The sequence below is a fragment of the Pipistrellus kuhlii genome, unplaced genomic scaffold, assembly GCF_014108245.1.
Source record: "Pipistrellus kuhlii isolate mPipKuh1 unplaced genomic scaffold, mPipKuh1.p scaffold_m20_p_8, whole genome shotgun sequence".
Taxonomy (NCBI): domain Eukaryota; kingdom Metazoa; phylum Chordata; class Mammalia; order Chiroptera; family Vespertilionidae; genus Pipistrellus; species Pipistrellus kuhlii.
The window spans coordinates 68,138,981-68,151,961 of NW_023425584.1; the positions used below are offsets into that span (position 1 = coordinate 68,138,981).

Consider the following 12,981-nt stretch of genomic DNA (forward strand, 5'->3'; position numbering starts at 1 on the left):
ATGTAACCTCTGGCCCTCGCCTGTTTGAATCCAGGAAGTCGGAGGCAGTGGAGATGGACGAGATGATGGCGGCCATGGTGCTGACGTCCCTGTCCTGCAGCCCGGTCGTGCAGAGTCCTCCTGGGGCCGAGGCCAACTTCTCTGGTGAGGAAGGGAGTCCGCGTGGGTTCTGGGTGTGGCAGAGCCTCATCACTCACGTCCTCTGCTCTGAGCAGCGAATGGCCAACGTACTGGCCCGGCCACAGGATTCCAGAGTCCCTTCTTTCCCATGTCCCAGACTGGCTGAGTGACGCTGAGCTGGATGCTTCCGTTCTTTTTCCTCAGTTCCCTCCTCTGGGGAGAAGCCTCCTGGCGCATGGTGAAGATGATTGAGCACGGGGCTGAGCCACCCTGGCCACTTGAGTAAGTTCTTCTGTGGGAGTAAGTGAGCGAGGCACTTTGGTGGGGCCTGCACCAGGCCCAGAGAGGCATGTTTAGTTCACGGAGGTGGAAACTTACTGAATGGCCCCCTAGGGGCCTCAGAAGATTCACGCCCCGGTTCCAAGTGCCTCATTCAGCCTTACAAATTAGCGTGGGCCTACAGGCCAAGGACCTGGGATAAACAAGCCCAAGTCTAAAGTAAATCTGATTGCAACAGAACGACTTCACAGCAAATTGACAAATTAAAGGGCACTTCTTCCGGTGCGACCCCCAAAATACACTATCCGTAAAATGGGAGGAAGGAGAAGGGTTGCTGGATATTAGCAGTTCGGCAAGGCTGGTGGCAAACCTGAAGTGTTTCGTTTGGAAACTCGCTGTGGGGCTGGCCTGACTTACTCCCAGGGAATAACTTTTTCATTGGTGAGCTCTCACTGGAAACACGGAGTCAGAGGAAAGTGGCCTTTACAGGTATCCCTCCAGTTGAAAGGAGCGATGAAGTAAATTTACTTCCTTCACCCAAAGCTTGTCGTCAGCGACGAGTTTGCTAGCAGGTTGCTGTGTCTGCTATCCCACCTGTGGTGAAGCATGGTGTGTAGGGAGTCAGTTTTAAGTTCTCAGTAAACTCTACGAGTTCAGGAGATCCAGGAGGTTTGGTCAAGAGGAGGAAGATCCAGAAATGTGTCAGAAAGGGAAAGAAAATCATTGACTTCAATTCCCATCGGGTTTAATGTATATATCTGTGTGTAGAATACATATATAATATTCACACACACACACACCCCAACACCAACACATACATATCTAACATAATATGCCACCATCTTGATATCTGAAGTCCCTTTTGGACACAAAATTCAGTAGTTTATTAAAGACTTTTTTCCCCCTCCATTTTATGTCTGGTCTTATGACTGAAATCAGTGGACATATAAGGCTTCCTTGGCAGCGAATGATATTGGAGTGTTCTGCCACAAGGCGTGGTCTACACAATCACCCCAGCCTTGCTCCGGTCACGGATAACGGATACTGTTTGCACAGATACCACTCTTCCCTTGGGTGTCTGTGTTGTTAGGGTGGTTCTGTGCACGTGTGTGTGTGTGTGTGTGTGTGTGTGTGTGCGCACACACCGGAGGGGATTATAAATATTTCTTAGAGGTTCGCTGTGTGCTCTCATTGCTGTGCACTTGCAGAGGAGCACTTCATTTTCACGCATAGAATAGCTGGTACCCTCCCTAGAAAATCGCCCGATCAAAGGCAGAGGAATTCATGTTCGCCTGACAACGTACAGACTCCTTTGTGAAATTAACCTTTTTTTTTCTTTTTAAAACGCTTTTCTTTCTCCGCGTGCCCGCCTGCCAGTTCCAGCGTTGGAGCCATGCCCATGGCTCCCGGCGGGAGGTGGCTGGGTTGTAGGGTTTCCCTGTGTGTGACCTGCTCTTCTCCAGAGCCCTGATCGCGTTAGATGTCGCCTTCTGCTTCTCTGCCCTTCTCTCCTTGAGTGGGTGTGTGGGGGCCCTGGACCTATTGGGGTGTTGGGGCTGTTGAGCTCTCCCCCTAAAGGGCTCTCCTGTTTTGTAAGCCCCATGTATAGATGTCATACCCTCTTGGTCTCCAGGGGGCCATAGCTTTGAGACTTGACAGTGACGCTGAGGGAGGGAAGAGCTCACAGCCTCCCATGCTGTGTGGGTGGGCTCCTGCGGGCAGGTGTGGCTTGGTGAAGGGGAGCCGGCATGGGCAACACGCAACAGGAATGCATGCTGGGGATCCACCCCAGGGGCCTGGCTCAGCTGAGAAGCAGTTGGGAATATGGAGCAGGATGGGAGAAAAGCAGCGGATCTGTATCCTGGCTCCAGAGGTCGTGTCCGTCCATCTCAGGGCCCAGGTTACGGAGAAGGCTTTGTGGAAAGCCCGCCTGTGGTGGAGCTGGGGTAGTTGGGGATGTGGGCACCGCATGCTTCCCCTCTTCTCGCGCTATTTCTGTGTGTGAGAATGTCAGATTCTCCTGTCCTGCCTAGGAATTGGGACTTATGGCCTAGGCAGTGGAAGAGTCTGGGCTGGGCCTAACGCAGCCTGAAGACAGGCAACTTGAAAACGGAAAGTGTCCCATCTCACTGTGATCTTCCTCCTGCTCAGAGGCCCTGCCGGGAGCAGGCGGCAGGTTCAGAGCCCTGCTGGGCGTCACCCAGGCATCTTGTCATTGGTCTGAATTGCTCTCAGAGCTTATCTTCTCTAAACGCATCACGCGTGGGGAAAAGCAGCCGCCTGGGCTGCCGCCACCTCTGATGGACGGTACACGTCCCAGTGGCTGTAGAGCTGGCCGAGTGGTTTCTTCCCACCGGCAGTCTTGGATGGACTTGCCTGGATTTAAGTGATCAATAGGCATTTTTTTCAAGAAAGCCTGGCCAACAAGCTCCTAGTTTGGCCTTTCCATCCTACTCCACTGTGGGGAAGGCGCCCAGTGGTCCCCGGCACAGGTCTGTGCACCTTCTCACTCACTGTTTTAGGCCTAGAAGCAGTAGAATCTCTCCCTTCCTCTTCCCCCTGCATTTATTTATTTATAATTATTAATTATTAATTCCAGAGAGGAAGGGAGAGAGACAGAGAGAGAAACAATGATAAGAGGGTATCATTGATTGGTTGCCTCCTGCAAGTCCCACGCTAGGAATCCAGCTCACAACCTGGGTATGTGCCCTGACTGGGAATCAAACCGTGACCTTCTGGGTCATAGGTTGATGCTCAACCAGGAGGTCATGGTGGCCTGGGCCGCTGCCTTTTTTTTTTTAAACATATAAAGTGAGAAACACATTTAAAACACACACACACACACACACACACACACACACACACATTTATTTCAGAGAGAAAGGGAAAGGGAGAGAGAGAGACAGAAACATCGATGGAGAGAAAGAATCATTGATCAGCTGCCTCCAACATACCCCCCACTGGGCACTGAGCCCACAACTCGGGCCTGTGCCCTGACTAGGAATTGAACCGTGACCTCCTGGCTCATAGGTCGATGCTTAACCACGGAGCCACACCAGGGGGGCAGTGAGAAACACATTTTAATTAGGTTCTCTTTCTGTTAATACTATACAAGAGGAAGCTCCAGTGTGTGCTTGCTGGTCAGTGGTGACCAGCGTGGCCGTGGCAGGAGATGCCCACTGGAGCCGAGCAGGACGACCCAGGGACGTGGCTGCGATGAGTGGCATTGTCTCCTCATGTTTACTGGGTTTTTCCTCCCTGACATGGCACGGCCAGGCAGAGCCAGAGCCAGGAATTGGATTCAGGAACCCGGGCTCCAAACGAGACTGTCGTGGCCTCTGACGTGGGCTGCCCGTGTGGAATCCGGTGTATACAGGGCCATGGCCAGCAGCTCCGTCTGGGGACTGGCCCCTGAGCGCCCCCCTCTTCTCTCTGCCAGCCTCCCGCGCGGCCTGCGACCCGTGGAAGGAGAGTGGCGACGTGTCCGACAGCGGCAGCAGCACCACCAGCGGGCACTGGAGCGCCAGCAGTGGCGTCTCCACCCCCTCGCCCCCGCACCCCCAGGCCAGCCCCAAGTACCTGGGGGACGCCTTTGGTTCTCCCCAAACCGATCCTGGGTTCGAAACGGATCCGGACGCGTTCCTGTTGGATGAACCGGCTCCACGTAAAAGAAAGGTACGTGGTGCTGTGTGCACGTGAGCTCAGGCTGGCGAGGCCCCACCGGTCCCAGGCGTCCCCGGCCTCCATCCCATTTCAGCTTTCCTTGGCTGCTGCTGTTCCCTCTAGACATTCCCGGGAGCTCCCTTCAGCCCCCGCCTCTTCTGTTTCTCTCCTGATGCTTGTGTGCGTGAGGCTTTGGCTGGGTCTGACAGGCCCGGCTCCTGGGCCGAGGCACTCTGCCCCTGCCTGTCCGTCTCTTTGGCTCCGGAGAGCCGTCTGTTGGGTTTTTGTTTGCAGGAGGCTGAAGTCCCCAGGGGGTGAGGATGGGAAGGGGATGGAGGAGCGGAACGCGTCCCGATGACCCTGTCTTCCTTTCCCCTAGAACTCGGTGAAGGTGATGTACAAGTGCCTGTGGCCAAACTGCGGCAAAGTCCTGCGCTCCATCGTGGGCATCAAGCGGCACGTGAAAGCCCTCCACCTGGGGTAGGTGTGGAGCCCGGGGCCTGGTTGCCTCCGGGAGCATTCAGGTCTGTCTCCCCCTTCACCCTGCTGATTGCCGGGGACCCACAGCCCAGAATGCTTCCAAGGAAATGACTCACTCGAGAGCGCCACCTGGTGCCTGTCCCCGGGCCCAGCGGAGTAGCCTGTTGGAGGGAGTTCCTTGCTGGGAAGGAAGGACCGGTCTCCTATCCCGTCGCAGTGAATGTCCATCTAGCTGTTCCTGGGGAGGGAGCACCATCCGTCTGTCTGTGGGTGTGTCATCTAGCCTCCTGCAGGATGCAAGCTGTTGTAGTTCTGGGTAGAAACGGGGTGAGACCCCACGGCGAGGCCTGCCCCTGCTTTCCCTCGGGGACCTGGGGCGCAATTGGATTCCACGTGGTTGCTGGGGACGTCCTACCCTTTAGTGCAGCAACCGTTCCCTGCTCAGAGCTGCTCTTGGCTGAGGCACTGGCTCACAGCCCTTCCCCTGGAGGAGAGTCTGTGACAGCAACGAGCTGGGCCCGACAGGACCCGTGGCCGGGCTCAGGGTCAGACGCCTCCTGCAGGAGGTGAGGTTCGGACACCCTGAAGGGAGGAGAAGCCTCAGGTGCAGGAGAAACGGCCCCATGGATGCACAAGCATGTCCTCCCCGTGATGCTGCCTTGGGGACAGGCTCCTGTGTGGCCTCTTGGGCTCCTTCCCTGACTCGCTGGGTGGCTCAGAGCAGACATCCCCCCACCGCCTTGTGCCTCAGTTTCCCCTGTGTTTGAACTGAGGCAGCGTGTCCCTGACCACCACTGCGTCCCCTTCCCACACAGGGACTCTGTGGACTCCGACCAGTTCAAGCGGGAGGAGGATTTCTACTACACGGAGGTGCAGATGAAGGAGGAAGCTGCTGCTGCCGGCACCCCCGCCGCCGACTCGGCCCCCACCCCCGGCGTGGCCAGCCCGCCCCTCGCCATTCTCCCACCGCCTGCTCCCAAAGGCCAGCCCTCGGGCCCAGAGCACCCGGGCCCGGAATCCTGCCTGCCCTCCGGTGCTCTGAGCAAGTCAGCTCCCGGCTCCTTCTGGCACATTCAGGCCGACCATGCATACCAGGTATGGCTGGGCGGCGGGAGCTTAGCTTTGTGACCGTGAGGATGTCCCGTGTCTGACCTGTTGCCCACCAACCAGCCTGATCGCAGGCCACTGACCACCCCGATTGGAGGCGGAGCCCTGTGGCTAAATGGGTCGCCTCTAACCTCTACAGAGAAGGAAAGGGAAATAAGTCACCCTTGACCACGTGGGGTTTCCCGCGTTCTCCCTCGGTGGCTGTCACGAGCGAGTCCTAGAAATCTGGCTGAATCCCCGAGCACCCGGGTTGATGGGTTTGGACTGGGGAGATGTTAGCCGCCGGCTATCAAGGCGGACAGAGTCCTGTAGTTGGGGCTTTCCAGAGCAAATCTCTAGTCCCTAGAGTCATATGTTAACAAACAACCCACCACTTATTTAAAAAAAAACACACACAAAAAACACCCTACTGTGTGTCAGTGGGGTAAGCTTTCCAGACAGAATAAGACATTGTCCCTGACCTTGAGAAATGCACCATTTAGCCGGAGAAAGAAATGCATATGTAACTATGATTAATTATAATCGTCCGTGTGCCCTACTGGAGGCACCAGACGTTGTTGTGGGTATAGGAAGGGCCAAGCCGGGATGCCCATGTGGTTGGGAAAGCTGTCGCAGAGGGGGGTGTTATGTAGGATGGTCTTCCCTGTGCACACAGTAGGTATTCAGTAAACGCACAGCTTAACCACGTGCCCATTTTTCTTACAACGCTTCCGTGCCCACAGCCTGATCTTACCAGACTCCAGGCAGATGTGCAGGTTAGTCATTAGACAGCAGTGCTTTCAGTCGGAAAACCTGTACAAAACGAGCCAGGTGTCCTCATTAGAACGAGGGATCACTTAGCTCTTTCATGTTTGGCCAACTTTCAGGTGGCCCTTCAGGCGGCTGGCTGTCCCCGGAGGCTTTAAAAAATATATATATATTTTCTTATTTATTTTAAAAAATATATACTTTTTTCTTTTACAAAAATATATTTTATTGATTTTTTTTTTTTTTTTTACAGAGATGAAGGGAGAGGGATAGAGAGTTAGAAACGTCGATGAGAGAGAATCATCTATCAGCTGTCTCTTGCACACCCCCCACCGGGGATGTGCCCGCAACCAAAGCACATGCCCCTGACCGAAACCGAACCCGGGACCCTTCAGTCCGCAGGCCGACGCTCTATCCACTGAGCCAGACCGGTTTCGGCTGTGGCTAGTGTATGGATGAACAAACCTAAACCCATTCATCCCGGAGAGTGTTGCTAATTCCACGTGGCTGCTGGGCACTCCCTACCCTAGATGCAGCAATCGCTCCCTTTAGGGCGTCTTTGGGGAACTGCCTTTAGTGTGTTCTTGGTGGGTGATGATGGCAGCAGGAGGCTAGCATGTGCACCAGCTCTGAGAGGGGTTTCCAAAAGAGATTGGTGCCTGTGGCTAAGGAGACAGTGTCAGAGAGTTGGGAACTTGGCTCTTTCTCTTGGGAGGGGCCTTCTGGTGGGTTCCAGGGTTTCCAGCCAGAGACCTGCTGCTGTGCATCCTGACGGCACAGGTGGGTGGGCGGAGTCTGAGAGCCGGACCTGGGCTGAGGCTGTCTTGTCTCCGCAGGCCCTGCCGTCCTTCCAGATCCCCGTCTCCCCGCACATCTACACCAGTATTAGCTGGGCCGCCGCCCCCTCCACGGCCTCCTCCTTCACTCCGGTGAGTGTGCCATTCTCTGAGCCCAGCGGCACTTTGGGGCCCTGGACCGAGCCCAGGGCCCTGCCACACACACCCAGTGCTGGGGGGCCCTCTCCTCGCACTGGTCGGCAGCACCCACACTTTGTGAAGATCGCCCCCTGGCCTGGCAGGGGGTCCCAGCCCCTCATAGAGGGTGGAAGGAGGGTGCCTGCAGAGAAGTTTATTAAACTTCGTGCAAGTTTATTGCCAAGAAAATCACCAGGCGAGGCCAGGGTCAGGGCCCTTTTGGGCCCGCGTGCCTGTGGTGCGTGTTAAGAAGGGAGAGAGTGTGGGAAAGCTGGAGGGGAAGAGGGTGGGCCAGCAAGAAGGCGGGGGTGGGGGGGGGCTGTCTAGGCTGGATCAGAAATCTCTCGGCCACCGTGGACCAGTGCTCAGGTGGCTTGCCTCTGAACTAAAGTGCCTTGGAAGCCACTGGTACCACCCGCAGCGGGTTCTGGTCTCACGTGTCTCCGGCAGGAAGGGATCGCACACTGGGAAGCCTGGGTGCCTGAACGTGGCATCGAGACAGTGCAGTCCCTTCTTTTCTGTCACCGTGGTGACGGCCTCTCAGTCCGCCAAAGTGGCCACCGCCCCTGCCCAGGGCTCCTTCTCTCTCTCTCTCGAGCGTCACTAAAAGGCTCTCCCCTCACCCGGCCCCTGTTCACCTCCGTCCGAAATGTCCTTCCGGGAAAGGCACGCGGGCCCTCCTGCCACAAGGAGGGGCCCCGCCGGCATGGCCGCCTGCCCTGTGCTCACGGCCCCTCTCTCCGTGCCCAGGTCCGGAGCAGGTCGCTCAGCTTCAGCGAGCCCCAGCAGCCACCGCCTGCCGTGAAATCCCACCTGATCGTCACGTCTCCACCCCGGGCCCAGAGCAGCACCAGGTAAGGCCCTCCGTGCCTGCCCACCACCTCCTCCTGGCTCTCATCCCCACTGTCTCCACTGCGCGTGCAAACGCTGAGGCCACTGACCCTAGGAACCGCGCAGGGTGGGGTGAGGGCAATTAGGGGCAATCAGGCTGGCAGGGGAGCGGTTAGGGGGCGATCAGGCTGGCAGGGGAGTGGTTAGGGGGTGATCAGGCTGTCAGGGGAGCGGTTAGGGGGTGATCAGGCTGGCAGGGGAGCGGTTAGGGGGCGATCAGGCTGTCAGGGGAGCGGTTAGGGGGCGATCAGGCTGGCAGGGGAGTGGTTAGGGGGTGATCAGGCTGGCAGGCAGAAGCGGTTAGGGGCAATCAGGAAAGCAGGCAGGCGAGCAGTTGGGAGCCAGCAGTGCTGGATTGTAAGAGGGATGTCCGACTGCTCATGTAGGCCCCATCCTGGATCCCAGTTGGACATCCCTCGAGGGGTCCCAGACTGGAGAGGGTGTAGGCTGGGCTGAGGGACAGGTGCACGCGCGGCCCCCTCCCTCCCCCGCCCCCATGCACGAATTTCGTGCACCGGGCCTCTAGTAAATATTTACTGAGGCCACTGACCCCGGGAACCGGGCGGGGCAGGGTGAGCCCGGCTGGAGGACACACCAGACGCTAAGGAGACGCGGTCCTCCGGCCCCCTACGCTCCCCCCTCCCCTCCCTTCTCACCTCTGCCTGTTTGCTCAGCCTGGCCACTCTCCAGGGCTGACCTGGCCACTCTCCAGGGCTGACCACCAGCGCGTGACAGTGCCCTCATTCCCCTCCCTCGGCAGGAAGGCCCGCGGGGAGGCCAAGAAGTGCCGCAAAGTGTACGGCATCGAGCACCGGGACCAGTGGTGCACCGCCTGCCGCTGGAAGAAGGCCTGCCAGCGCTTCCTGGACTGAACCGCCGCCCCGGCCGGCCGGCTCCTCCTCGCCGCCCCCGGCCCCACGGCGGCCGGACAACGACGCCAGGCAGACCCGTGAGCCCGCAGCGGACACCTACCGATAACACGTGGACACCGGGAGTGTGGGCTCTCTTGGCAGAGGTTTAATACTGAAACCCCTTTCTCCCCTCCCTTGCGGGAACATTTTATTTTTTTTTTTAAAAAGAGAGAGAAACGAACCTATTTTTCCGCCCCCTCATCCAGGAGAGAGCCAAAACTGACCAAGGGTATTCTGCAGCGAACTAGAGACCAAAGAACGTGTGCGCCTCCCCTCCCCACACCCCCTCTCTCGGGGGGTGGGGGGGGGTGAGTGTGTAAGCATCAAAAGAAGGAACAGCTCGCTCTGTTTCCTGCTGAGTGGGTGGATTCTTTGCTTTCTCAACTCTGCCCAGAAGGGACTGTGAGCAAGATGAATTTACTTTTCTTAAAAAAAAAAAAAAAGTTTCTGGCTGATGACTCAGAGAGCAGACCCCGCCTTGGGGTGGGAAGAGTGGGGGGTGTCTGGGCGAATTTTTTTTTTTTCCTTTTCCCCCCAGCAAGCCCTTCTCCACCCGAATTGTGGAGAATAGAGAGCTTGTCTCACCAACCGCTTCCACGGAAGTGAAAGGACAGGCTTCTGCTGACGGCGCTCTGGATCTGGGTCCCCTCGGGCATTGGGGGGCATCCCCGCACAGACTGCACGGCCTCTTCGACAGCCCAGACGCCTCGTGTTCTGAAAGGCGGTCCCCCATCGCTGAGCCAGAAGGCGGATAAGAATTCCCATTCTGACGTGCGGCCGAACACTACCTTGATATTCTTTCCTCTTTCCTTGAGGAAAAGCGAGAGGGTTTCCGTCTCTGTGAGAGCTCTCTGCTGGGAAGGACTCCCCTGAAACACGTTAGTTTCTTCAGGAGGATGTATTCAAAAGGGGATTAAAGGTCCCCTTTTATTTGGGTGGTAGGTTCCTCTCTGTCTCTGGTTTCACCAGGGATCTCCCCATTCCCGCCCCGAGGCTGCCACCCGGCAGGGCTGGTGGGGAAGGAGAGAGAAGAGCATGGGCAGGGGAGGTGAGTGGCGGCTTGCCCACCGATGGAGAAACAGTTGGCAGGTCTCTCATTGCTCGATGGCTTCCCTGCCCCTTTGGGAGCAATCCCGTCCCTCCCTTAGGTGGCAGGTAGGATAGGACCCAAGGCAGGAGGCTTCTGGATTTTTTTATTTTTTATTTTTAACCCGGGTTGGCCCAGCCCAGTGAGGAGGAGGCAACCTTCTCTTAGTGTGGTGTAACCTTCCCAGGTACCTGCCGAGCACCTTCTTGCCTGAAGGCAGGATGGAGGAGGTCGGAGAGAGGGCTGGGGAAATGGAGTGAGGAGGACCTGGGGATGCATTCACAGCTCCCAGGATGTTTCTGGAGGACTCAGGCATTGAGGGGAGCCCTACTGCATTGCTCAGGAGGTTAATGAGCAAAGCTTGTGCTGGGAAGAAGGAGAGAGATGTGGGGAGTTTAGTGCCGAGCCAGCCAGGGGTTAAGATGGGGTGAGCTGAGCCCCGAGGGAAGGCCCGGGTGGGTTTCAGAGCCCTGCTTTTCTTCCCAGGAACCGTGGCGATTCCTTGGGGCCTGCTTGACCAGCTGCCTTGGACCCGTGTCCTGGATGTCAGGGAGGGGCTCAGGGAAGCCCACCATGCCACTCACTCCTGGGGGACAGAGCAGCAGCATCTCCCCATTGGCTGTCCTTGAGCCGAGGTGGGAACCACCTGGCTCCCAGGAGCTCCTCTGGCCGCTCCCTCGGGAAACATGCACATGCCTCAAGGTGGGAGGCAGGCGGGGTGTTAGAACACCTGCCCGCGAGAAGAGAACAGGGGCGTGGCTTGGTGAAGGGTGATGGGGACCCGGGTTTGGTGACGGAGGGAAAGACAGTTATGCACAAGTGTCTTGGGTGGTGATGGGGTATATTTTTATAACTTTGTGAAAAAAAGGTATGTGGAGTCTCTTCCTCGGGGAAAGCTCAAAACCAGGCCCGCAGGAAGTGGCCCGGGCGCTCCTTCCTGTCCCTTCAGCCTCCCCGAGGATGGAAAGCAGGTGGTTGCTCATCCTGACTCACTCACCTCCCGCACTGTCCGTGTTCTGGGCTTCTCGGGGAGGGGAGGGGAGGGGAAGGGAGGACGGGTTTCAGACGCGGACGCTGCCCGGGGGTATCTTCCCTTCCCTTCCTTTCTTCATCAGAGCTCTTGCTGAGTCTCATCTTTTGAAAAGCTGTTCTCCCCCCGCCTCCCTCAGTTTGGATTGTTCGTATGTAACCGGATATAAAGATTTTCTCTGAGGGAGGCAGGCTTTTCATGTCTTTGGTACACAGGGCAGAGAAAGGAAGACAGACATTGACGGGACGACTGAAAAAACTGAGGTGGTTTTATTTTTTATTTTATCTTATATTTTGATGTTTTATTTTGGTGCCGCTTTCTCTGTCTGCATTTGCTCCTGTCTTATTTCGGGTGGTGGTGCCCCCCTCACTCCCCCCGCCCCCGGCTTCCCTCTTCCCGCACCTCAATCTCGTGGCTGTTGTGTTGATTCTTGACGTGTGGTCTGTCCTCGGGGTTACCCCCGTTTGTTTCTTCTCGAAGGGTGGGGTGGTTTGTGAACCGATCCAGCGATCATGCCTGGTTTTGTTTTTTGTTTTTCATCTCTGTATCTCTCTCCCTACGTCCCAGCCCACCTGGGCAGCAGAACCTGAGAGAAGGCATCTTGATGCCAGAGGTGCACGCTCGAAAGTAACAGGACGGATGCTCCAATGCAGTTATTTTGGGGGAAACTCGATTCCACGGATGTTACCCTTATTCAGAACATTTCTTGGGGTTACCCGGGGAGTCTGGTACCTGCTGTGACCAGCCGTCACTCTATGAAGCCTGCCCTCGGCTCGCTCAGTGCAGAGAGAGTCCAGAAGGTCCGTGGCCGAGTGAGGTCACAGGTGCAAAGCACAAGGACTGACCAGCGAGCACAGTGGTCGGACTCAGTTATGTGAGGTGTGAGCTGGCCGGGGAAGCGGCCCTGCAGTTGCAGAGAGCACGCCGAGAGATGCCCACATGGCGATGGCACACCGATGGCTTCTCTCCTGGGAGGACATGGTTAATTTGGAGGAGGGTACTCTGATTTGTTTGAAGAAATCTGTCCTGTTATTTTCTGCTCCTCCCAGGTTCTGACTTTACCAGGGGCAAATAAAATATAAAAAAAATAAATAAATAAAAAGAGAGAGAGAGGGAGAGGGAGGGAGATAAATCTCATTTGTGAATTTGTCTTATTGGCGCCTTTTCCCCCCAGCTGTCTTCCAAGTATTATTTTTACCGTTAAAAAGTTTTGTTTTTTTTTTCTAAATGTGAAATGTAATGTTTTTACAGCAACAATATGAAATATATTTTATAAGGAATAAAATGGTACATTGTCTGGTTTACTGTGTGCCTGTCCCTCCGGCCCCTCCCCCTGCAAAGGATATCCTTGGTGTCAAACCAACTACAGCATGTCAGTCACCTGACGGGCAGAGCCCCACATTCATTTGCTTAGAATAACGATAGGTTTCATGATCAGGGACCAGGCCAAGAGTTATGGATGACTTCAGTAACCCTCTGAAGGAGTTACTATTATGATCCCCATTTCACAGATGAAGAGAGTGAGGTTAAATCACCCTCCCGAGGTCACACCCCGGGAACTCAGGGCACTAGGATTGCAATCCAGGCAGTAGAACTATTTCCTGTGTTGCTTATAATGACAACGGGGAACGTGTTCTTGGCCATGTTGCCGAGTCTGTTGGCGAGTTGGTAAGTGACTTAGGAGAAAATAAG

The 12,981-nt window shown here is 56.1% G+C and overlaps 1 protein-coding gene across 4 annotated transcripts in view; it reads left to right on the forward strand.

The window, feature by feature from the left end:
* Positions 1–12,582, forward strand: part of ZNF395 (zinc finger protein 395) — a 44,384-nt gene extending 31,802 nt beyond the window's left edge. For all 4 annotated transcript variants that reach the window (XM_036423954.2, XM_036423952.2, XM_036423956.2 and 1 more), the window contains 7 exons: positions 35–144; positions 3,839–4,074; positions 4,442–4,542; positions 5,358–5,637; positions 7,233–7,325; positions 8,121–8,224; positions 9,022–12,582. In XM_036423954.2, the coding sequence (XP_036279847.1) occupies positions 35–144; positions 3,839–4,074; positions 4,442–4,542; positions 5,358–5,637; positions 7,233–7,325; positions 8,121–8,224; positions 9,022–9,133 (1,036 nt within the window). In that variant the 3' untranslated portion in view covers positions 9,134–12,582. The remainder of the gene's footprint in view (positions 1–34; positions 145–3,838; positions 4,075–4,441; positions 4,543–5,357; positions 5,638–7,232; positions 7,326–8,120; positions 8,225–9,021) is intronic.
* The last annotated feature ends 399 nt before the right edge of the window (positions 12,583–12,981 follow it).